This window comes from Hyposmocoma kahamanoa, unplaced genomic scaffold (genome assembly GCF_003589595.1).
Source record: "Hyposmocoma kahamanoa isolate Upper Pololo Valley unplaced genomic scaffold, ASM358959v1 169, whole genome shotgun sequence".
Lineage (NCBI taxonomy): Eukaryota > Metazoa > Arthropoda > Insecta > Lepidoptera > Cosmopterigidae > Hyposmocoma > Hyposmocoma kahamanoa.
In genome coordinates, this window is record NW_020653611.1 from 2678891 (window position 1) to 2705112 (window position 26222).

The window sequence follows — 26222 nt, forward strand, 5'->3', positions numbered from 1 at the left end:
TCACACATTAGCGGCGTCACTCTCTATCTCACTCACACTTCGTAGAATAGCTCTCTCCGTCTCTCTCATAGTTACCGTTAAGAATTATGTCATAGTTACCGTTCCGAGCGAAGGATTGGGTACACTAAATAAATTTAAATTAAGAAATAAAAAATAGTTGAAAACCGGTTTTGTTCACAAAAAAAATTATTTGACCATAATCTAAGAAATAAAGTAGCAAGTGTAATACCATTTTGGAATCCTCTTAAAATGCGCCAACTTTTAAAGCTACTTGCCCAACCAGTGTAGTACATTTTTTTTTCGGTAGAGTGAGTTGAAATTGAACGAAAATTCAATTTCTCTTTTGATATGGGAATAATGTGTCATTTTTTTTTCAAAATTAGAGCCGTTGTGTCAAAATTTTAGACGACTAGCTACAGGAGCATTACTCATGGTTACAAAATAATAAAAAAATTAAAATAAAGTGGAAATTTGTAGAAACGGGAAGTGAAAATGCGTCACAGGGTGTATATTTTTCGATTTTTTTCAAAATGGTCATAATTTTTAAAATACATGACATAGATTTTATTTTTTATTTTTCTGATAACAGTTATGACCTGGCCTATCACCCCGTTCCGGCTTGACGTCGCGTCCCGGGACACCCTGTATAACAAGATTTTTTATAATATTCGCACGTACATAAACATCTACATACATAAGAATATTATTATTAGGCATAAATCGTCTTTCCTTCCTCGTTTGAGTTCCCGTAAATATTTACTAATTACTGGAATGTATTACAATTTGTAAACTTTAAGCCGTTAAAAATGGAAGTATACTAGGTCATAGGTTCATGTGCACAGTTACATTTTTGAACTGCAAATTTGACGCAATATAAACAAACTAAGGTACAATTTTAATGAAATTGATACATACTCAGAAACGACACAAGGCGTAACTGCGAGGTTTAAAAAAACATGATAACGTAATTATGCTAAATTTACGCGAACTACTGTACGTGACTGTACATAAGTACTTATTAAACTACCCTAGACTGGGTCTAGCAAATTACATAATGATTATGTACTACACAGTCGTAACCTATTACTTGGGGGATCTCAAAATCATATATTGTAAACAGTTTGCCTTTGTCAATGACAAATTTTTGTATTTTCATAATTAGTAATAAGATTTTTCACCCTTAGCGACAGGCTAAGGGTGCGTTTATTCGACACGAATTGCAACGCGCAGCGACCACGTCTAACTGTCATGGTAAAATACGCTCTATTTGTTTAGATATTACGTTTTAACTTAAATGAGCGTCCCGGACACGCGGGCGAGACTGGCTTGAATTTAGTCTATGCGGCGGGCGCGCGTTTGTATTATTCAGAGAAATTTAAATGTTGTTGTGACTTCGATGCACTCCCTTATAACCATGACTTTTTACGTCTTCCAGTGCGTCTTTTGCCTTCAACCTTTCCCATCATTATAAGTTGAAGCAGTCGGTATCTATCGTGTCGAAACACGTGACCGAGATATGTTATTTTGCGCTTCTTGATCGTCCGCATCAGCTGGTGTGAGGTGTTAATGCGCAGGAATACTGTCTCGTTGTCGTCGTTTGTTGACTTTGTGCAACCAGCTGATAAGACGCATGCGAAGGTAACACCACATTTCGGATACATCGAGACGCCCCGTCTGGCTTTTTCTTTGATGGTCCATGCCTCGATGTCGTACGTAACGATTGGCCAGAAAAAACAATTTTAAAATTTACATTAATATCATTTATTAATACAAAAATCGAACACAAAGAAAAATTCCTTCGACTTGACTGTACTCGAACCTGTGACCACGTCAAACCAGGGCGAAGCTCTGTCATCTGAGTTCAGAACAGGTCGAGTCAGCAGATCTTACGAATTCCTCTATGTTTTTGTTATAGATCTTTGGAGATCCGCGTATTTGTTTTTTAGTTGACTTCAAAAAAGGAGGAGATACTCAACTCGACTGCATTTTTTTCATCCCCTGGTTAGCCGCCCTTAGAGATGAAATATTTTCTTCGAATTTAAATGCGATCAATATTGAGGTATCCTCTTTCCAACAACATAAAAGAATCTCCAAAATCGGTTCAATAATGTAACAAACACAAAAAAATACAGTCGAATTGGGTACGTCATCCTGCTTTGAAGTCGGTTAAAAAGTAAGATAATAATAACAATAATTATAATAATAACGCACACAGTCAACATAGGCCCCACACTAGGGAAACCCTGTGTCAGTGGTGCCATGGACACACTCATAGACAACCAGAAATTACACCCAAACTCACGAGAGAAATAAATATAGGCCATACAAATATTTCTCCCGGCCCGGGAATCGAACCTGAGACCTCCGCGTGAGACCTCCACGGCAACCGCACGGCCACATAGGCAGTTAGGTATAAAACAAAAGCTATAAAAATTAAAGAACCACTAAAAATCAAAATAACCTTTAATCTTTGCACATATAAAGTATTTTTTTAAATACTAGACAAAAACCAACTTAACCAACAGTTTTTTCAAGAGCACTTTTAAATTATTTACTAAGTTTTTTGTCAATGCAATCTCAAATCATTTTTAAATCATTGTCACAGATAAACAGATAATTTGAAGCTCAAGTTTTAACCGATACTTTTGTAGGTAATTAATGTTTGACATTTCCAAATTACGAATTCATAGATTATTTTTCAAAGTTATTTAACATATATCGAAAGCTGCAATACCTAAATTCCAGTCAAGCCAGTTGCTATCTTAACTATAACTTTGTCTCAACGATTTAGAAACCTGTTATTTAATAGCCAAACCTGTATAACTAATTTTCGAAAGGAAACAACCTCACATGGAATTTTTGTTAAACCGTAAACATATCAATTACCAACTGCTTCCAAGAAAATGGTGTCGTTGAGCGGTAATGGCGAATGACAATTACATCCACGCTACTCTCTAAATTCGTGAAAATTAGAGATAGCTTCTGGTAAAAATTATTTTACGATACACTTTAGTTTAGTAACTAGCAAATTTTATCATCAGTCATTTGTTTTTTTTATGATGACGAGCAAATCGTACGCCTGGGGTAAGCGATACGTCTGTCCATGACATTTTTTTTTCATATATAAAAAGTAAGTGCGCATTTGACGTCCATCTCACCTGATGGAAAGCGACGATGAGGTCGACGCGCACCTAAGTAATGCCTATTCGCTCTCGCCTTGAAAAGGCCCAAGTTATAACGTTCAGTGAACAAGTCTTAGACAAACTTCTTTTTTTACAATAACGCCCACACTCAACATAGCCCCACACTAGGGAAACCCTGTGTCGCGGGTGCCATTAACAACCTCAAATTACACCCAAACTCACCAGAGAAATAAATGTAGGAATCGACCCTGGGACCTCTACGTGGCATGGCAACCGTTCGGCCACGGAGGCAATTCGTTTAGTAAATAGGAAAAACTTGCTTAGCTCGCCATCTTTGCTTAGTCCAAGACGAAGTTCGTTTCATAAACCTCAGCCTTAGTTTGCTACAGAACCCATACGTTAGTTAAGTGTCTTATTTACCCCCAGTCTGTTCATGTACCTACCTAATAATTGAATAAAGATTATATACGGGCGTAACAAAACGTATATTTTACTCATAATTTGGCACATTTCTGCCGTATGGCAATGGACAAATATGTTTTTCATGGAAAAATTTTTGCTTGTTGAGTGCCATAACGTTTTATTTTATTCACAACTACTTTTCGTGTATCTTGTGGAACAGTTTTAAAAGTCGAAAACAAGACGTAATAAAAATTCAGACTGCTCCTTTTCAGGGTAAAGAACACATCAAGCAAGTAGACATTTAAGATTTAAATTGTCCATCAATGCCGCTTACGCCAAGAGCGGTTGAAAGTCCAGTGTCAAGTTTGATGTGATCTGGACTTCACCCATGCTAGCATGGTCCAAGAAATGAAATGACACTATTGTAACTATTAAGACGATAACAATTTGCCATATCTGAGTACACAATAGAAAAATACTTATGGATTCTGAACAGAAGAAAATTGCAATGAAACATGGGAAGGTAATAAAACGAATTGCGCTGGCTTCATTATACCAGCTTTTAGCTGGTAACAAAAAGTAGCAATGTCGGAGTCGCGACTCTATGCGCCCGCGCCGGTCGGTGAGAGGAATGCAAACGAGCGCTGACGTAGTGCCTTTCACACGAGAAACGTGTGCGGGCAGACTGTACTGCATCTCAGATTGATGTTACGCTCTAAATAGCTATGCAAAGCTGGAGGTTATGGTAAGAATAATTTTATTAAGGGCAGTAGCACCAGACCCCTCAGTTTGATATTCGTCATTGAAAAGAACCATCTTTGACATTTATTATTACATTTCTCACCACGTTATGACTTTTTTTATACCAGGAGACAGGACGAACAAGTCGTGCGCCTGTCCAAAACAGTTGAAGTGCCACTCGAGCTATAAATCACAAAGATCTGAAAAATGAAGTCACCTTGAGCTGAAAAGTCCCATATGCCTGTAATTTCACCAGCACCCCAAAACCGGAACACAATAATGCTTACATTGCTGCTTGGCCGCAGAAATGGATAAGGTATTTCCTGGACAAATTCTTTCACAAGGAGCTCTACTGCTACCAAAATGTTTAACTTGTTGTGCTGACGAGAAAACAATTCTAATTTTCTATATATTATAGATTCCAAATATGTCCAAACCTCGTCGACTCTATAACGAGATCACACATTTACACACACGCTGAGCTGGTCCGAAAAGGCTTTTTCTCTTGACGATTAATAAATAAATAATATTGTTAATACAAATATCGAACACTTAGAAAAAGATCCTTAGATCCGGCTGGATTCAAACTTTCAAACCAACGCCTTCCAGCAAACCATGCCAGACGTAATGCCAACTAAGCTTAGTTGCAGCTTAGCTGTAAAGGTACCTGAGTGAAGAAATAGATTTCTCACGATATCTAAAATTGCGAAATTACTCCACTAGTTTGTTGTCGATAATTATAATAAACTAGTGTAGTAATTTCATAAAAATAATTTTATATCATGGTGGTCAAACACCGTGCCTTTCAATAAAATAAAATTACGATTAATAAATCTATCACAAAACATGAAATATTCTGTAACTTGATATTACAGCGGTACCACATCAAGCTACACATTGATTGATTTTGTTCCGTTCCACTGAAGGCGATATTCGAACAAAAGTGTACAGGTTGATGTGCTGTTGACGTACAAATATGTCATTTAAAAAAATGAAAATTACTTATTATTATTTTATTGATATGTAATAAGTACAATAAAAGGAACGCCCAGACAAGAAACAATTCAAACACGTCGTTTGGTCCTCATCCAGATCCCAAAGCGCAAATTGAAACGGCCAAGGACGTGTTTTGGAACAATTTACCTACATACACGGTAATACCAATGATCTGATAACTTGTTATCTAAGTAAATCAGGTTTCCTGTTGTAATAGATTCTTATTTAACGTAAACAGGTTTCTTAAGCCAGATGAAGCATTTTAACGACTACTATAAAACCTAGAGTGTACTCGACGATATTCAAACCAGGTAATTTCAAACATCCGTAAATACTTTTCTTTATTCACATCGGAATCGCTTTTGGCATCAATTGAGTTTACATCGATTCTTTTATAAGAAAGCCTTTGTTGACGAAGTCAATTTCCCGTGATAAAACCAATTTAACCAGATACATAGTCTGGTACCCTTTTTGGTGAATGATCTGTCATCTTTATGCAAAAAAAACTAGCTTTGGAGACAAGAAGATACTAAAGCTACAATTCTTAGTTCTCACACGAGCCAAGTATGGATTAGAAACTTCGCACACATCCTTAAATTACTTTGCAGATGTGTGCAGGTTTCCTCACGAAGTTTTCTTCCACTGAAAAGGTCATGGTAAATTTCAAACTGAATTTCGCACATAAATTCCGAATTCTCAGAGGTGCAAGCCCGGATTCGAACCCACGACTTGATATTGAAGAACAGAATACCAAAAAAATGCAGTTGAATAAGTAGCTCGATGGCTATCCACTGACAAGCTACTACTCTAACTTTTAGCAGAGTACTAAACGTACAAAATCCTGCCATGTTACTCTATCGAGACACGTATGAGATGATTTAGAATTAGCAGACTTGGTGCCCAGATCTAATTAGGGACTCGACCCAAATAACCTTCAATGGCGGACAAGTTACATGCGCCACAATAATATCGGTGATGTACTCTAAGCGTTGTAAAGATCCAGTACCCCATAATGTCAGCACTTGTGTCAACATCTTGTTTTCGAAACTACACCAGTCGATACAACACGGGTGACGTAACGTATTTACGCAATATGACCATTGTTTCGCATCGGCAAACAAAACCGTGCAGTTACAATGAGTATCCTAGTGATAACTATTGGATGATTTAGAACTCGAAAAACGTTCCATATTATGTTACATTACAGAGCTGCAAGGTATAGACAGATACAGAAATATTTTGCAGAGTTCATTGTATAACAGTTCGTCCAGGGAATTACTACCACCTTACCTGAGCATTACCGCATTTCGGATTTGAAGGCTAAGGATGCTGGTGAAATTATAATCACATGAGACTTGTCAACTTATACCTCAGGGTGACGCTGCGACTTTGCGATTTAAAGCTCTGAGTGGTACAGCAACTGCTATGGGCAGGTATGCCGCTTATCACCAAACGCACGCCATATTCGTTCCGTCAACTAGTAACAAAAAAATCCTTGTGCTGCCAGCAGCATTTCGCAGATCGTCACTCCATCTGGTCAGAGAAAGTCGTACAACATGTTTGCCCTGTCGTGGTCTCTATTGAAGATTTCGCTTCCACCATTGCTTGCCGGTTCTTTGACAGATATTGTGACGATGGGACCTCTTTCATCGTCATCCCAACTTTTTATCACACTTTTCTCTGGTTCCTGGCCACTTACTTTATAATTTTGAATCGTTCTTTAATACCTTTTCTTCATCATTCTTACTTTTCTTCGTTCGGTCGCCACTGTCTACTAAATTTCCGAAGCGAGCAAACGTGCTCGACTTCTTATCAAATTCTGACCACCATTGAAAATCATGTAACTTCTTGTAAAGCACAATATTTGTACAAATACTGGCCCTTTTGGGGTAAGTTCCTTTTTACCATGTCTAACCTGTACGTATGTAATATATGAAATGAGCATTTTTATATGATTGTAAATGATTATACTGTTATCTTGTTTTGTTACAGCCTTTACCTTTCTTCTTTTTTCAGTTCTTTAACCATTTCTATTTTACAATAAATGATGTGGACCGAGCCTTTCATTTAATAACTCAAAAGCCCCGGTCACATTATGTTTAGGCATTCTACCAGGTATGTCGACGACATTGGTTTTCTGTCGGATAACTTTATTTCGAATCTTATCCTTCAGAGAAACTCCGAGCATAGCTCGTTCCATACCTCTCGGACCGGCTTAAGTGGTGGACTATTTCGACATACCCCATTTCGGAGTGTCCTATGAACGCATTAGAGTTGAATTAACATCTTTCAAGTATTAAAGGTCCGCTCTTACAACACGACATAATTACTTAAGGTCCACGATTTGCATTTTATACATGAAATATTTCGATAAAAAAATGAGATATAAGTAACATTGTTTATGGAATATATCTCAAGGACAAATTATGTACAAGTTACGTGATCCACACAAAATGGACGTAGCATACACAGTTAAAGTAATCGATTAAGAATTTCGTGTTGTATATTGTGATGTAAATAATTCGTTTACTTCACAGTTGTCAAGTTCCGTCCGTTGTTGCTGTTTCACAACCTGTACTCTAAACGTGGAGCGTTATTCACAAATGAGGCGTGCAGGTTTATTATCATTGCAGACTAAACGGCATCCTGAGGATTGTTGGCTATAAGATTCCAAAATGAGCGAGTTTTATTGCACCATAAGGGTACCTAGCTTCCACAAAAATACATCAGCTAATTACTTAAAAATGTGAATATTGATAGTGCGATGCAGAATGCAAGTAAAGCCATCTAGCGGCGATTATACCATACTAAAACATAATCAATCGATTTAAACCACTTGTAGCGTTGAACTGAGAACTCCGATCCAATATGGGGGACACTACAGACTACTTTTATTTGAAAGAATTTCTGTTACAATCATTATTAATCAAATTAAAACAGAATAACATTTTATGCGTACTACATTATATTATTAATTAATTGAAAAGGTAAAGAACATGCGGTTGATACTATATTGGTCTAAAGACATTATGCATATATTTTGAACAAATTGTAGAGCACCAAATACCGGTCATACGAGTCTGTTGCTGACTAAGTCCGGTGGAAAATTACTTGGAAAATGTATGCAAGTTGACCGAGGGCTAATTTTGTCAATAAACTGCCTCCATGTCAGGACTTATATGTGCTCCATTGCGCCTTAACGAGATGCAAATTGCATAATAATCTAAAGTAAACGGTGTAAATAAGTTTATTAACTATACAGTTTACAGATATAGGTGAATCGGTTTGTAAATTAGAATATATTTTATTCAATTTTGGTCTTAAATTAGAGTTATTGGAGTCTTAAATTTTCAAAAGGTGTAAGGGAGGGCTCCGCCAAGTTTCGTCCAGCACAAGACACTAACCACTTCTAATTCGAGAGCTTCTCTGTGACAAAAAGGTCTCATTTTTACAAAAACTTATGTTTTGTGTAACTAAAGAATGTTAAGTTATATAGCAAAAGAGATACGCTATTTGTGTCTATAAATAACAGTACATAGTAACAGGATCTAAATAAGTATGCTAACGTACAAGTAAGCGGTTACGCAGCCCATATGAATCACTGCAGCCGATATCCTTGTTGAGTACACGCGTGTCTGTTCTAAGTAGAATTTAAATATAGCATTAGGATGCATACGTCTGCACTCACCATTATACACACCGCAATTCGGTACAGGTAAATGCTTTTTGGGATAGTTTTAAACTATGGTGAAACAAAAGCGTTATACTAAAGGTTATTATACAACTTCTAATTATTAACTTAAAAATCGGACACTTAGAAACAAATCCGACTGGATCAGAACTAACATCTTCCAGCAAACCGTGGCAGACGCTATACTTAAATGACAAAAATCAGTGGCAGTGATTGTGACCAGTTCAGCTCTTACAGATATCACAGATGTTCTCGATCTACGATGCTCGAAATAAATGTTGCAAACGATAAATGTTAGATACAACTGTTATTTACAAAGAGCAACCCCTAGAGTTTCTTGCTCTGTCTTCTCAGAGGAATCTGCCTTAGTAGAGTTTAATCAATATGATGATTTCAAGTGTATATCGCTTACCTATGAAATAAAGTTCATTATTTGAGTTTAAGCTATTAATTTTTGTAATAAATCAATATACGCTAAACGGTTACTTCTCAAGTATACTTAAGCGTAACGCTACCTTTAACCGCGAACTGGCACTTATTAATAAAGGATTTTAATTAAAATATACGTTATAATATCAAGAGCAAGCTGGGCTTTATATTTTAGTTTTAAATTAACTTTATGTCATTAACTTGATATATTTGTCTCTTTTAACATCTTCTGCTATACCATGTTATTAATAAATAAACGAATTAAGTATTAATATTATTAACGATAGTACATAACAATTCGTATTGCTAAATAAAACTGTTGTTGATGACCTCGGTTCAACTGTTCGCATAGGCACTGGACGGGACGGTTCCAGACTCCATTTCCGATAGGACCAATTTGAGAAAAGAACTTGAAGTTCTAGGACTTGAAATCGTGTTCTTTGGTAATAATGATGCTTCCTTATGGTGTGCATTATAAAGCACCAACGTTCATATTATAATGTGTTTGATGTTATTTCAATGGTAGTAGGTACTTCGTTTTGTAATTAAAACCTGCCACCGTGGCCGGACGGTTACCATGCTGGACTGCCACGCAGAGGTCCCCGTTTCGACTCCCGAGCTGGGGCAAATATTTGTATGGCCTTAATTCATTTCTCTCGTGACTTTGGTGTATCTATGTGTCCGTCCATGGCACCTGCGATACAGGGTTTCCCTAGTGCATGGCTATGAGTGTGGGCATTAATTAAAAGATGCTTCTTAATGAGAAAAAGTAAACCGCGTGAAATTTACTATTTTTTCGTATCTAGATCGCGTAAATTTTTTTGTTTCTTTTTTCAAACATATAATACCAAGTGACGGGACAAATAAGTCGTGCGCCTGGTGGTAAGCGACACGCCTATACATGACAGTTGCAGTGTTACAGAGCTTTAAATCGCAAAGGTCTTAGGCCTGCTCTGCCACATAAGTTGACAAAGGTAATGTGCAATTTCACCAGCACCCTTACCCTTCAAAACCGGAACGCATTAATGTTCACATTACTGCTTGGCGGTAGAAATAGGAGTAGCACTTCCCGGGAACTAGTCTTTTACAATGAGCTCTACTGCTACTAAACTATTGGTGTACTAAACGCGTGTTTGATCCATAACATTTCGCCAAAAATTCACGGCGTTACAAGTACATAGATAAGTACAATACACCACACGTGTCGATACGTTAGCCGACCGTGTCTGCATTCACGTCTAGTATAATGCGCTTCGAGCTCACGGCACCCGGAAATGAAATTTAATTTACATCATAATGCACCCGTTACCTACGACAAGTGCAGTAATAAGTTCTCATACTCGATAGTCATGAGCTTCTTTTATTATCTGTACTTTGTTTCAATCCATTTTAAATAAAAAGTAAACAAACAAGTCACTGACCTGACCATAGACGATTTAGTGATTGCCAATTTTACTGCCAACTACAAATCAATTAATTAATTGAATGAATTGATTTGTTAATATCAGACAAATGCCCTTGGAAATTTATTTAAAGAAACACCAGAACCAGTTTTGCCGCCGCCATCCAAAACAACCCGTAATGTGGTAGTTAGCTTATTCTCGCGTAAAACTCCATGGTGCGGGATGCAATATGAAGAAGCATGTCTCGTCTTTTTCGTTTCTGCGGTGGTCTCTCAAACGGTTTTCATTTATAACGTGTAAAAGCATATTTAAAATTTCCGAAATCTTAACTTTAAATCCTCCATTCAAATCCTTAGATACTCGTTCGATTATGATTGAAATTTTCGATTTACTAATCGATTACAAAAACTTTAATTGAATGAACTGAATGTTTTTTCCGTACAGCACTATGTAACCATAGACTATTCATGCATCTTTAATTAAAAAAATAACCTCAATGTTTGACTACCATTTCTCAAATAATTGGATTCGCTCTGGACCATTTGGAGGGAAAAGTGTCGTTTTTATTGACTATCAATTATTTTGTGAAATCTAGTTTAAAGTGGAATAGCATAGTGCTATTGTGCCTTAATCGAAGATTAAAACGCGAAATTATACGAATCTCGAACTACCTAAGCTACCTAAGAAATAAACAAGCACGCCGTCTCAAATTGCCTATCCTCTTTGTGGCGGCCATATTTACAGAAACATAATTAAATGAAGACATGGCTCAAAGGATCCAAGCCAAAATTATTAATAAAAAAAAAATTCTCAAATAAGGTTTTACGATGTTATTCAAATGAATATTGTTAAAAAAGTGATAAGATATCATGTCAAAATCTTCGGCATATTGAGTGATTACTTTAGAAATTCAACCAAACCGTTTTGTTTACATTCGTTTAAAATGGATTGAAAGACTATATATAAAATGTGAAGTGTTAATAGATACGACACACTGCAGTGCGCCTAAATAACATCATTGAATAGTGTGAAAAAAAATCATTGACATTAACCTGGCAGTTTTTTTCACATAATTATCATGACCAACCGACGACAAACGACAAAATCAATCCATTTGACAATCCAAGCAGTATTTATTGACATTTTATTTTATGAAATAACTCCACCAGTTTTGTTATGATTAGGAATAGAAAGATCGAATAGGCAGAATTTTTTTATAGTAAAATTAAGCTGCGACGAAAGTCGAAAAAGATCTATAACAAAAACACATACGGGAATTTCGACAACTCGGTAACTGGACCCGTGGCTCAATTGGTTAGAGCAATGCTACGGTGCAGCATAGACAAGGGTGGGTTCGAGGCCCACCGGGTCGCCGAAAAATTTTTCTGTGTGTTCGCTCTTGCATTCATAATATAGGTTTTGAAGAAAAAGGGTGCTGGTGAAATTATAGGCACATGGGACTTATGTTTCAGGGTTTAGTGGCAGTGGCTCTCAGATCTTTGTGATTTAAAGGGAAGTATTTCAATGCCTAGATTTTAGGGGGTGAAGTGTGGGGAGACATCCTTCACGTACCGCAGTACGCGCGCTTAAATTAATATGAATAATTTCAACACAGAGTACTAAACAAGCCGACCTCAAAAATCATTCATTTCCTAGTTTGCCACCCTTAGAGGTGAAATATTTTCTTCAAATTTAAATGGCACCCCTACTGAGGTACCCTATTTGCAACAAAAAAAAGAATCATCAAAATGGGTTCACAAATTAGTTCAGTAATTAGCAGGGATCGGAATAGGTAGAGTTTTTTTACCTAAACTTCGAGGAACATAGACAGAAAATGGAGACTGCCTTACGACAATATTTTTTTAGGTCCCGGGACCTTTTCGGGATTGGGGAAATGTCTTAAGATCATTAAAAATTAAAAAGCAGAATAAAATCGAAAATCTCTCTATCAATAGCGATTTCGAAGGTCGGGAGAGCCCTTACTCTTGCGGGTTTTAATAAAACATTCATACTATAATTATTAATACAAAGATCGAACACTCAGAAAAAAATCCTTCGATCGCTTAGTTACTATAGCGTCTGGCACGGTAAGTAAGAAGCCGTCGAAGGAATTTTTTCTGAGTGTTCGATCTTTGTATTAATAATTATAACAAACTAGTCGAATTACCTGCCTGCGAATAATTAATTTAACTGCCTCCGTGGCCGAACGGTTACCATGCCGGACTGCCACGCAGAGGTCCCAGGTTCGATTCCCGGGCCGAGAGAAATAGTTGTATGGCCTACAATTATATCTCTCGTGAGTTTGGGTGTAATTTGTGGTTGTCTATGTGTGTGTCCATGGCACCCGCGACACAGGGTTTCCCTAGTGCGGGGCTATGTTGAGTGTATGCGTTAAAAAAAAGAAAAAAAGAATAATTTCACAAAAAATAATTGAGTATCAATTCAATAAAAATTTAAAATTTCACACCAATTTGTTTTATGTTTAGCTATTGCATTGCAAATTCTCAGAAATTAAATATTATAACGCTTCTTCAACCTCTCTTCTTCTTTCTTCAAATTCTGAGAGCAAAAGAAAAAGTCGGACATGTCCAGATAAATCCAGACGGATGGTAACCCTACCCTTATATAACTACTAAGTGCGCAGTAAAAGGTAATAAAAAGAAAATTAAATGGCATTGTTGCTGTGAGATTGCGTCGGTTTACTAATTTCTGGTACTACTTAATATTTTAACGTTGAGTAATGTGACAATACTAAAAACTTGTAAAGTGGATAATTAATATCTTGATTTAAACTTAGTTTAGTTCAAGTTTACGCATTTTGAATTTTAGTTCGACAGTTCATCCCATGAAATAATTTGGAAAAAATCCTGCCTGTCCCGAAGGATGAAAAATTTTACGACTACTTAAAAAACACTTGATGCAATAAAATATAACATTATACTATATTTGTATTTATCTCTTAGTTCGCTACTATCGTATACAATTATAAAAAAACACTAAAAACCAGTGGTCTAGTGCGTTTTTCGTATTTTCATAAAGTGTCCTCGTCACTAAAGGTCACGGTATAAGTATAGTGTATACGTATTAATTATTATAATGTATTTTCATAGTATACATAAATTATTTGGAAGTATTTAAACATACACAACACACACACCCACACTCACACACACACATCTGTTACAGTTTTAATATGTACGTATATATAATTATTTTACTGTTCTATTCAAGTACCAAAGTATGCTTGCATATGTTGTTCCGTGACCTCACTTAGGGTCTTAACTGAAAATCAGTGCTGGGAACGCGTTGCGTTTTCCAGCAAATACTGAGTTTGTGACCCTTTTGTTACCGCGGCTGGCACCACACAAGGTATCTCAATATTTAGTCTTTTTATTATTTGTGTGATTAGTTCATGTTTTAATTTTATCTAATTTTTGTATATACATTTTTATTTTGTGTTTGTTTGTGTTTTTGTTTCGTAATTATATATTTATTTTACGTTGAATGTTTTGATCGTGTTTTGTTTTAGTTCTGTTTTATTCCGATTTCTCTTTTTTTTCACTTTTGTCTTTTGTGATGTCATTGTGGTAAACAAATAAATGTATTTTCTTTCTTTCTTCTTTCTTTCTTAAATATAAATTAATAGGTGACAACTGTCCGTGAATTTATTTAAATCGAATAACTTTTTAATGAAAAAAAACTGACCTCAAAATTTCGTGGAAATATATCCATTTGCCAAATTTTATTCAAATTGGTTAACGCAAACTGGGTGATCCAAAAACAGGATTTATACCCTAATTTGCCACTCTTAGAGGTGGAATATTTGAATGGGATATTTAGGTGGAATGAAATTTGAATGGGACCTCTATTGAGGTAACCAATTTACAACAAAAAAAGAATCATCGAAATCGGTTCACAAATGGAGTAATCACGTAACACACAAAAATATCAGTCCAATTGAGAACCTCCACCTTCCTTTCTTTCAAGTAGGTTAAAATTAAAGATCAGGCTATCTTAGGATATATTATTGACTAGCCTAAGGCTGCTTTTCAATCAGAGACGTGCAACGTAGCAAGGTGTGCGAGGAAAAAATCCACCAATAGAAATTCCAATCCACTTCATTTACCTAGCCTCGCTTAGCGCTGCTCCGGTGGGTTAGTGGAGCTAAGTATTTGTACATACAAAATAGCGAGAGATGTGTGCGAGAAATGTGAGCGAGAGATGTGAGCGAGAGATGTGAGCGAGAGATGTGAGCGAGAGATGTGTGCGAGAGATGTGTGCGAGGAATGTGTGCGAGGTATGCAGGCCAGGAATGTGTGCGAGGTATGCAGGCCAGGAATGTGTGCAAAACGGTGTAGGAACCTAGAGCTACTGAAAGTATGACACTAAGTGACACGGACACATCGCCGCCGCTCACCCCATCACACCGTACTCCGCTCGCGCATAGCTGAAAAGAGTCCGTAATGCATTCTCACACCTTGCCGCTGGACAACCTCTCGCCGCCTGCCTACCTCGCATAACTTTGGTGGAAAACATCGCACTGTTTCAGAGCGCCGCTACACATCCTCGCACCGCCTCACTACCTTGCACATCTCTGGTGGAAAGGCGTAACGTTTAACTACCTAGATATTAGAGTAGCTGTAGTAGTGTGTGCTAGCTACGGATTTACCGGTATCTGAGGGGCTACTCTCGATCTCTGTCCGAAACAATTACTGTCAAATAAGTAATATTCGACAAAATTAAAAGACGAGTATCCAGTATGAAGCTTCATTCGCATCACGCGTCTCTTCATTTGGTAAAGTATTGCTTATTTGGCAGTTATTGTTACGGACGGATGTCGAGAGTAGACCCTCTGACCCGTTTTTTTTGGCTTATATCAGTTTATACGTTACAAAATTGACATACATTTCATTATGCTATGTACTAATTTTTTTACAAAAATTCGCTTCCATTTCGTTCCGTGGCAATACAAAGAACCTTTAGTGCAGAACCGTGCACAGCAGTGTAACGTACTTGGGCTGACTCAGTAGTTACAAAACGATCCATTTGTCGTTGTCGTTAGTACAAATGAATTAACTGTAATTAAGTAATAATTAAAACAACTCTAGTGATAGAGCTGTTCGAACCGTAACATAGTCGGCCGGAAGGCGATAACGCTTTAGGCCAAAGGAAATGGTTCCTATGGTGAATGAAATTGGCAATACGTATCTGGGCAATGACGTCATAAGCACTTCAAATGCCATCGCAATCGGACGTGGCCTAAATACCTTAAATTGAAGACAACGATTGCAACTTTCAGTTTTTTGGTTGTTTAGTTGACATTGCCAGTCACCGCCACGCGTGCTACTGGCATGCCTTTTCACGGGTGCACTGCTAAAATTCTATTCTGCAAAAAGTTAAGAGTGGCGGGTTGTTAATGGCTAGCCATCAAGCTTAATATTCAACTGCCATTGCAATTTTTTTGTATTCCGCTCTTCAGCGTTGTTGGTTCTACCGGCAATCGAATCCATGAAACGTAGACCTAACCACTGGATCACCGAGGTCGTTATAACTAAGTATACACCGATAACTTAAAGTGTGAAGTAATTAACTTACACGATTTAAAAGAGATAGAACCTCTGCTGGTGAATATTATTTTAATTTGAACTTTAACTGACTCTGTTGCATATTCAATGATTTCGGATATAATATTTTTTTATTTATCTTTTTGTTTTATGGCCATTAATGTCGCTTATGAGTCGCGTGAGGCTCAGCACCAACAGCATTCTTAGGGTCGTATTCCAGAACTCTACTCTATACTCAAGTCAGGACTCGAGTATTGCAGTGAGCACTGAAAATCATACTCAAGTCCTTGCCATTAGGGTCGTATTTCCAGTGCTTGAAATCATACTCAAGTCTGCTTAAATCCTGACTTGAGCATAGAGTTATAGAATACGACCCTCAATGCTATAGCGGGAAGGTATAATTGTCCTATCTAGAAACATTGGATAGTGCAAGTTAATGGCGTAGCCCGGTTTGAAATATAATTAACTTGCACTGATTATTACTAACCTTGATAATATAAGTTCTTTTACTAACATACTATGGATATTTTACGGTCCGAAATAAAGAATTATATATATTATTATTATTAAGACGGTTTTCCAACAAATTTCCTATCATAGAATAAATAACTCCACCATATTATTATTTTTTTAACTCATGATATCAAGTGACAGGACGAACAAGTCGTGCGCCTGTAAGTAAACGACACAGTTGCAGTGCCACTTTCAATCGCAAAGATCTGAGGGGTACTGCCACTGCACCCGCTACCCTGAGACAAAGCTGACAAGTCCCTTTTGCTTGTAGTTTCACTAACACGCTTACACTTCAAAATTTAAACACAGTAATGCCCATATTACTGCTTGGCGGCAGAAATAAATATGGTGGCAGTACTTCCCCGGACTAATTCCTACACGAAGAGCTCTGCTGGTACCTTAATATTTAATATTATTTAACTACTAATTAATTGCTAAAAAAATTAATTTATTACTTCAAAAACGAAGAAACTGTACAAACAAGCCAAAGATAATCTGAGGAAAATATAAAGAATCTTGTAAAATAGCCTTTAAGCCATCGCAATAAAGGTCGCAACAAATTAACAAAATTTTCAAACGCACGTGTTCGAATCCACACAGTTAACCAATTCAGCAAACAGGCCATCGGAATTTTTCTTTAACTAGGTGCGGAGTTAGAAAACTTAGAAGATTTACAAGTTGAATTTTAATTTAAAAAAAAAACCGCCAGCGGGCGCCGGGCCTCTTAGTTCAATGTACCAGGTCGACGCACCACGATACCGTACGGAGTACGTAACCATAAGAAATGTACGCCCAGCGAACCTGACCAAACGTGGAGACGATTCGACCGTAACAAATTAAAGAAGGCGAAACGCCTCCGTAACACGGCCGCGTTACATCCACCAGTGACGTCACCGCATGTCAGAGAAAACAAGTTACAGGTGTTGGAGGTCTCAACGACCTCTCCCGAATAACCAACTTCGTGTGGGGAATTTTTATAGCGGACTTATTAGTGAGCTTGATGTTTTGTTTGTCTTCTCTATTTTGACAAGTAAAAAAACCCTTTTAGGGTTAAAACTAGGCACTCTAAGTTTGTTAATCAAGGTGATTCTAATCATTGTAACGAAGCGTATTATTCAACGTGAAGTTCATAAATTTGAAACCATCACGATGATAAAAAGTTCACGTAATTTTATCAAGAAGAAATAACAACAAATAACTATACGATAAGGCACCAGAAACAATTGTATGAGAGTTTGCAGGAAAATGCTATAAACAAACGCAAAAAACCCGTCATGTTATGATGAACAGAACACAAAAACAAACCACTCGGCGCGAGCGCACGCTCCATAAAAAATGTTTTGCTCCAATCGCTCGGATTTTTATTGCATCTACTTTAGATCCCTTTCTATATTTTTTGTGAACTCACTAAGGTCAACGTCCATGGCACAGTTGTTATGAGCATCGTTTATCCTGTAATTAACGTGAGAGGAAGTATGATTAGTATATCTTAAACCTTTCACGGAAAGTACATACAATAGTCCTGCACATAAAAAAGAACTTTTCTTGTCATAGTGATCGATTCAATATAAAATGCTCAATGTATGGAAATTATTGAATTTTGTTATTAAGTTGTTGGTACTTCTGTGTGAAAATGGACTAAGCGACAACTACAAGAGAACACTTGGAAATCGCACACTAAAGTTTTTTGAGACCCATTTAACGAAACGGGGTTCCCCGTACTATCATCATATTCTAATATTTGATTTTATTGTAAACGCTGTCACTGTCTATGTAAGGAAATGAAGTCTTATAACGATTGCACAGCGAGAGCTAACACTTTCCTGTTCTATCTTATTTCTAACTGAAGTTAATTGTGTAATAAATATTAGTTTAGTTCTTTATTAATCACGATTGTAATAGGTACCTGGTTCATATAGGATTGTCGAAGATAGTGAACAACAGCTGAGAGAGAGTGCAATTTTTGTAACAAAGCTGTAAGTTGTGGAACCCGTAAATGCAATTGACGGCTCAAGAAGTGAATGTACCGGATCAAAATTTTTGCTTAGCAATACGAATTGGCGGCTACAATTACACTCACGAAAGTATTTATAAGTACTAAATACCTTTAACACATCGTTCAATTGTAAAGGCTTAGTGCTATCTTCTTCGTGTAATATAAAATGTATAAATGTGCCGGTATTTATTAAACTAATTGGCTACTTACCACAAGTAATAATCAAAGAAGTTTTAAATGTAAAGATACGCCTGTTATCAGTGATAACAATATGCGTTCTTATTGATATTTATTATTTTTCGCCACTCAGTGTATAAATATGGTGATAGATAAAAAGTACTTGCAAAATTTTGCTAGGCGTTACAGATATCATAACGGTATTGTTTGAGAAAAAACATTGCCCAAGTCGTTGTCATCAGTCAACTACAATAATGACGCCATGAGTCAGGCATTCTTGTTTATTTTCATATAGCAATGCACCGACGGTCAATGGAAGGTAGATTACAAAACAACCACGAGCGTTAGCTATTTTTTTTATCAGATGTTATCAACACTGCCCGGGTTTAGTCAACTTTCGGGATACAATACTAATTTCCACGACTAGAAACATCGCTCAACCCGTCGATGATAAGTGATATCACACAAGGTCGACTTACCGGGTCGATGTCCGCATCCCAGACGTCCTTCAGGTCGTTGGAGATGTCGAAATAACTCTCCATGTCGGGGCCGGGTTGCTACAACGGCCTCCGACTCACACCAAGAGAAAACTCCGAGAAAAACTCGCACAGAACACAAACTGTCACTCCGTCAGTCCTTTCGCGTGCTGAACTTTGGAAAATACGCAGAGCAGCACTACAAACTGTCAGAAATTACTCACACACTGTACATGATCACTCGTTTAAGTTTCACTGTTTACGCCCATTTGTTTTCGCGATAAAATGCGTTTGAAAAGTTTCACCGCACGCGAGGAATGTTTGGTGCGCAAAGCGGGAGCGTTCGACGCGTACTTTCACAGCGGAGTGCGACCGACGAATGAGGCGCGCGGCCAGCGGCACCCCCCGCCTCGGCTGCTATCAGCAGCTCATTCATAATCTGATAGGGGAAGACCATGACGTCCACCAGGGACTGCCCACGCACAATACGTCACTAATTATGTGGGCACTAATCTCGCGATACATCGTCGATGGTGCCGTGAGAATTCAAAAGTAATAAACACACCATGAGTGTCTTTTGTGTTTTTATTCAATAAATAACATTCTCTTACCGCTAATATAATATACAATAGTCTAATAAAATTCTTGATTATTACATTGCGTTGCTTTATAATCTACCATAAATAGCTAGAGGTATGTAATAAAGGTAAAAATGTTACGCTATTCACTTCATAGGTCTGGAATGCCACTAATTTAAATATTTGGAAATGTATATATTTTTCAATAAGGAAATAACAGTTTTGTATTTCAAAAAAACAGAATAATTTGAAATTTATTCAGTACCTACACACGTTACATTTAAGAATGTAATACGATCTCGTTCATATGACCACCGCGAGCACGTTTGCAGTTAGTCAAACAATCGATCTATTGAAGAGGAAGTTTGATAATCGTGTAATCTGTCGCGAAATGGTCCGGTCGAGTGGCCACCTCGCTCATACTATCTACTTTTATGGGGTTATATTTAATCGTTGGTTTATGCCAACAACATTAAATGAGCTCAGAAACAATATCAAACGCGAAACTGCCTACATTTCGTCCGATATGTGAAGAAGAGTGGTGGACAATTGGCGCCAATGAATTGAACGCTGCAATGCTCGCGGCGGTCATATGACCGACATCGAATTTCATTCTCAAATTTCTGCACCTGGAATCTCTATTTGTGTTTTATTGAAATCCAAAATTGTTATGTCTCTATTGAAAACCCCATTACATAACATGTTATTCATTTAATTGTACAATTAAAATACATTTGCGATTTATATTTACTGTCAAGCCGGATTGTCCCATCAAGCCGGATTAGGTATATCGAAATTTATTACAGGAAATAAGTATTTGTTATTCAGGTGATGATAATTTTATCTATCGCCGACTTATTTTGTTAATTATTTCCCTTGGCAAATTATTGATACAATAAATGAATATGCAACACTAAACTCGGCGACGTAAATGTTTTTAACCGACTTCAAAAAAGGAGGAGGTTCTGAATTCGACAGTATGTTTATTTGTAAGTATGTTACGTGATAACTCCGCCATTTTGTAAACCGATTTTGATGTTTCTTTTTTTGTTAGAAAGAGGGTCCCTCCATAGTGGTTCCATTTAAATTTTAAGAAAATCATCCTCCTCTAAGGGCTGTTCACGCATGAAGATTCATTTTTATAAATAGCGCCTAAATTTTATTATAAGGAGCAATTATTTTAATAACCATTAACAGCACAATCAACCGATCATGCTATTCTCCAATTCAAGGCGTTTTTCTCTCAATATACTTTGAGTAGTGAGAACCGATTTTTATTAACCCCTGTGTCATTAAAACTTGGCAAATAGACGTAATTCCACGTACTTTTGAGGTCGGTTTTTTTAGTACTCTGTACTGAGATTATCTTTATTAATTGCATGACATACATACATATTTCCAAAAAAAATTTTTTTATTTCCACTAGTTTCGTGCATGGAATTTTTGAGTTTCAATTGTTCCATGTGGAACAGAGTACATGGAACTGCTGGGAATAAACCGGGTTTTTAATCATCTCCGTAAAATTTAGCTAGAATTACAGATCCACAATTTAGGACAACGTAAAGTAGCCGCATCCTACAAGTTATGTATGTATGTATGTATGTATGTAAACATTTTTACCATCAACCCATTTACACGTCCCACTGATAAGCACGGGTCTCCTCTCAGGCGAAGGTTTAGGCCATAGTCTGCCACACTGGCTCAGTGAGGGCAGGGTTCTTTATTCATCACTTTGTTAACGCCAGTTTTTAATCGGGTTAAAACCCATAAAAACCCGAAAACTAGTCAAAAACTACTTGCATGAAGTGATTGAAGAAAAATTAAAATTTAAGATTTGGCAGAACGACTAATTACACAATTTAATCTGTCCCGAAGGACGAACAATTTTATTAATAATTAAGCTAAATTTTACGGAGTATAGAGATAACGAACTGGCGGTTAATGGGTTGTTAGTTTTAGATTTAAAAAAGTCTTAATGGATCAACTTTACTATGACACTAAGTCGGTTCTTTACCTAAATTGCAATGCGGGTTGGAGACTTCCCACGTTTTCTGAAGGTTGTGATCCTTCTTCGACGTGCGACGCGTGACGATCACACAAAAATTTGACCTTATATAAAACTGAGTCGATCAGCATTTAAAAAATTTAGATTAATTTTATTCATTTTTATGGAGAACTCGCGCTTGACCAAAAAATCGACTAGATATGCCAAAATTAATGGTCCCTAAGACAGTTTTCTCTATATACTATGGTTTCGAATTTTCCCATACTGTCCCATTAAAATAAGAACCACGGAAGAAAAAAAACTATGGAAGTGCCTTAACCCTTGATTACTATGGGAACCGATGTCGCCAAAACTAACCCGTAACCCGTTTAGCTCATGGAGGTAGTCTCGATCTCTGATGTTTCAAATAAAAAAAGAAATATTGTAAATGCTATTTACAAAGAGCAACCCCTAGAGTTTCTTGCTCATTCTTCTCAGGGGAATCTGCCTTACGAATGAGCGGTAGAGTTTAACCATTGTGACGATTTCAAGTGTAATAATGCTTACCTATGAAATAAAGATTATTTTGAATTTGAGTTTGAGTTTGACTCACACATTCTTAATTTGAAACACTACAAAATCTAGATATTGATTGGTCGTGGTTACAGATTACGGATTGTTAATATGATTTCAACTTTACCCTGTTGTCATATCGTTGAAAGTTCAACACCATCGATACCTATTATATTAATGAAATTTTAATTAATGTACAACCATCTAGCGGTTAATTGCTGAACGACGACGAATTGAAGTTATTAATTTAGTTCTCCAAAAAAAAAGCGACCATATTGCAGGGATATAATTTTACTTTCGTTTCTTATAACAAAGAAGATAAATAAAATTTTTTATTGAATTGATATTCAATAATTTTTTGTGAAATTACTCCACTAGTTTGTTATAATTATTAACACAAACATCGAACACTCAGAAAAAATTCCTTCGATCCGGTCGGATTCGAACCGACGTCTGTAAAGGTACTAACTGGGTGATAAATCTATCAAAGATTTCTCATAGATGGCGCTACGACTAAAAAGTCGTTGAAAAACCAAGTACAAAGACACGACGCATGCACATAGAAAAATTCGTGAGGTCCGTTGGTTCGTTCCGTGGCTTAGTTGGTATAGCGTCTGGCACGGTATGCAAGAAGACGGCGGTTCGAATCCGACCGGATCGAAGGAACTTTTTCTGAGTGTTCGATCTTTGTATTAATAATTATAACAAAGAAGATATTTCGATGAACAGAAAAATGAAAATTTATTAAAATAAGTCTTTCCGATGATATGAAATACCACCACTTGTACCACCACTTCGTTTTTGCACACACTAAAACAGCACAATCAGGCATTTTTCCAGGATTTTAGAGAATTTGCACGAAAAAATTACACAACCATACCATACAAAGCGAAAATGGCGAACTGAGCTCAGATAGATCTTTCGAGACCTGTAATTGGCACGCGTCAGATGCTAACTAACCACTTCTACTGTATTTATTGTGGTGGTCATTGGCTTACAAATAAATGGACGACGGGTCTAATACACAAACCACGAAAAAAATGTCCCAAGTCAACCTATTTAAACGTAGTGACATGTAAAGGAATATGAAAAAGCTAAAACGTTGAATTTAAATTGTAATGTCATTGCAGCACTGTCTAATTTTGCTTGCTTCGCTGTCAGTCGAACAAACGAAGACTAAAGCGTGAATGACGCTCTGTATACGATTTTAACCCCCTATAAGTTCGGACACTTTTTAGCGCGGACCCGACGTCCATATAATTGTAAGTCAATGGTGGTGGTACACGCATTTTAGAGGATTCTGAATCTTATTTTATCACATTTTCATTTACAGTTAGCGAGAGGTAAACAGTAAAAAGGTTTTAACAAAAACTATTGTTTCTCTACTTGTGCCCGTTTCTCTTAGGCGGTACAGTGAAGAGCGACGGTATGTGCGTTTGTAGAGCGTTGACACCACCATGTAGGATGCAAACTTTTGGTACCCGGCACTTCACTAGGTAGTCACTGAACTGCAAAAAAAAAGAACAAATTATTTTGTTTATCAGATTTAAAAATATTTTTCATATCGACACTTTGACGATTGAAGGGTCCTAACGGATATGGTTTTATTAAATGACATTATTCTTCGAAATCTGGAGAATCTCCAGAGCTAGTAGCCGGCGTTGGATTTTCAATTCCACGCTATCGTACAATATATTATATGGGTTTATTGAGTTACACCATGTCACTCCGGACGAAACCCAGTTCTTACAAGGCTATGTCGTACCAATAATGACTTCAATGACATAGATTTGTTCGTTGAGTCTAGACGAACATGTAAGGACTTGATACACAAAAAAATGGTACTAGGGGATGTATCGCAAAGTCAGTGGCGTTGTGTGTATTCTTTTATTGTATTGTTTTTTTTAAATTGCATTGTGCTTCAGGCAGACAAGTAAATAGTATTTAATGTCATAGCAATATAACAAGTAACTTAATCTTATTATGTATAGAATATTATGTTTGTATTTAATAATATTATTATTTTTGTTTTTTTTTTATTACGTCAAGTGGCGGGACGAACAAGCCATGCGCCTAATGGTAGCCTACACGCCTGTCCGGAACAGTTACAGTGCTACTTAGAGCTTTAAATTGCAAAGACCTGAGAAGCACTACCACTGCGTCCGTCACCCTGAGACGTATCGCACCCCTCGTGGATGAATGGTATACGTTGAGTTGAGTTGGTATAAGGTGAGCGACTCTCCAGTCGAATGATTCAGGCACAATAATTCGACTCGATTACCGATACCGAATGACCCGGCTATTCCGTCGAATGATTATTATGTCGGAGCTCCACCAGATCATTCGCCACGTCCACATCCAAATATCCTTGTCCCCGACACATTTACGGTATTTACCATATGTCAGAGAGGGCAGGTGATCACGAGCACAAATGCACTATGGAATTTATGTATTAGTAATAAATGATCATTCAGGTCCATCGAGTATATAACCAGAAATAGAGACGAAATGTCATTTAATTTGTTTGAAAACTATTCTGCCATATTATTACTGTGATGCGCTCCGATTGGCTAGACCGAGTTCGAAACAATTGACGGGTGTCGTCAATTGTTTCACTTCAAATCGACCAGTTAACTTGAGCTTTGCTATAATGGACGTAAATTGCAAAATTACATATTTAATATTTAATTACCGATGAAATGTGATTCCGTTTGTTTTGTAATTAGATGTTTTGCTGTATTTCACACACCACCGAATAGAACAGCACGGTATTGTTAGAGATATTATCTTTATTACAATAAATACAGTATATTTTTTGGAATATACGGAGACGTACACGCAGGTCAGTAGTTGGCCTGTCTATATTTCAGTGCAAACGGGAGTTGATATTTATTAGAGCTGTATCGCTTATGTGTTACCAGGAATATTTGGCCCTTATTTCGTCTCTATTTCTGGTTATATGCTCGATGTTCAGGTAATTCGAATACGAAAATTAGTAAGTTACAAGATTCCGTCCGAATGACAAGATTAGTAATTACTAACGAGTCGAATCATAAAATCATTCGTAATCGCACATCGCTAGCTAGTAGTGTAGTTCCAACGTGACTTACAAGCTGCGCCGTCTCGTCCTCGGCCGAAACGACGACGACGACCTTCCCCTGCTGCTCGGCGGCGCTGAGGACGCGATGCGCCTGCGCACCCAGCGCCTGTAGCTGCAGCTGCCCCAGCTGCACCCCGCTGTATGGCACGTTGATGCTGCCTTCGACGCAGCTCTTCTCGTATCTAAATCACCACTTGCCTCTTACTTCGTCTGTTTATTTATTGGAAGTCGGTAAAATTCATAACCAAGGGATGTCGTCTAAAAACCTAGTTACGCGGTTTTCAAATATAACCAACGACGTATGTTTACATGAAACTAAAGTAATAATAAATGTTGAATGTAGCCACGGGATTACATAAGGATTGAGCTTCTATCGGGTCTCGATTTTTTGTGTTCTGCTTCACGCAATCGAAATTGTTACTTTGTAGCACACCCCGGACACTCCATACAACAGTC

At 37.2% G+C, this 26222-nt stretch overlaps 2 protein-coding genes across 2 annotated transcripts in view; both read right to left on the reverse strand.

Annotated features, from left to right (window-relative positions):
• Positions 1–21101, reverse strand: part of LOC113225657 (cyclic AMP response element-binding protein A) — a 237187-nt gene extending 216086 nt beyond the window's left edge. The window contains exon 1 of the mRNA XM_026458032.1: positions 19535–21101. Coding sequence (XP_026313817.1) covers positions 19535–19597 — 63 coding nt within the window. The 5' untranslated portion in view covers positions 19598–21101. The remainder of the gene's footprint in view (positions 1–19534) is intronic.
• Positions 21102–23822: 2721 nt separating this feature from the next.
• The window catches only part of LOC113225655 (TBC domain-containing protein kinase-like protein), a 30368-nt gene continuing 27968 nt past the window's right edge, over positions 23823–26222 (reverse strand). Inside the window, exons 12-13 of the mRNA XM_026458028.1 lie at positions 25777–25948; positions 23823–24174 (exon numbers count right to left, since the gene is read on the reverse strand). Coding sequence (XP_026313813.1) covers positions 24049–24174; positions 25777–25948 — 298 coding nt within the window. The 3' untranslated portion in view covers positions 23823–24048. The remainder of the gene's footprint in view (positions 24175–25776; positions 25949–26222) is intronic.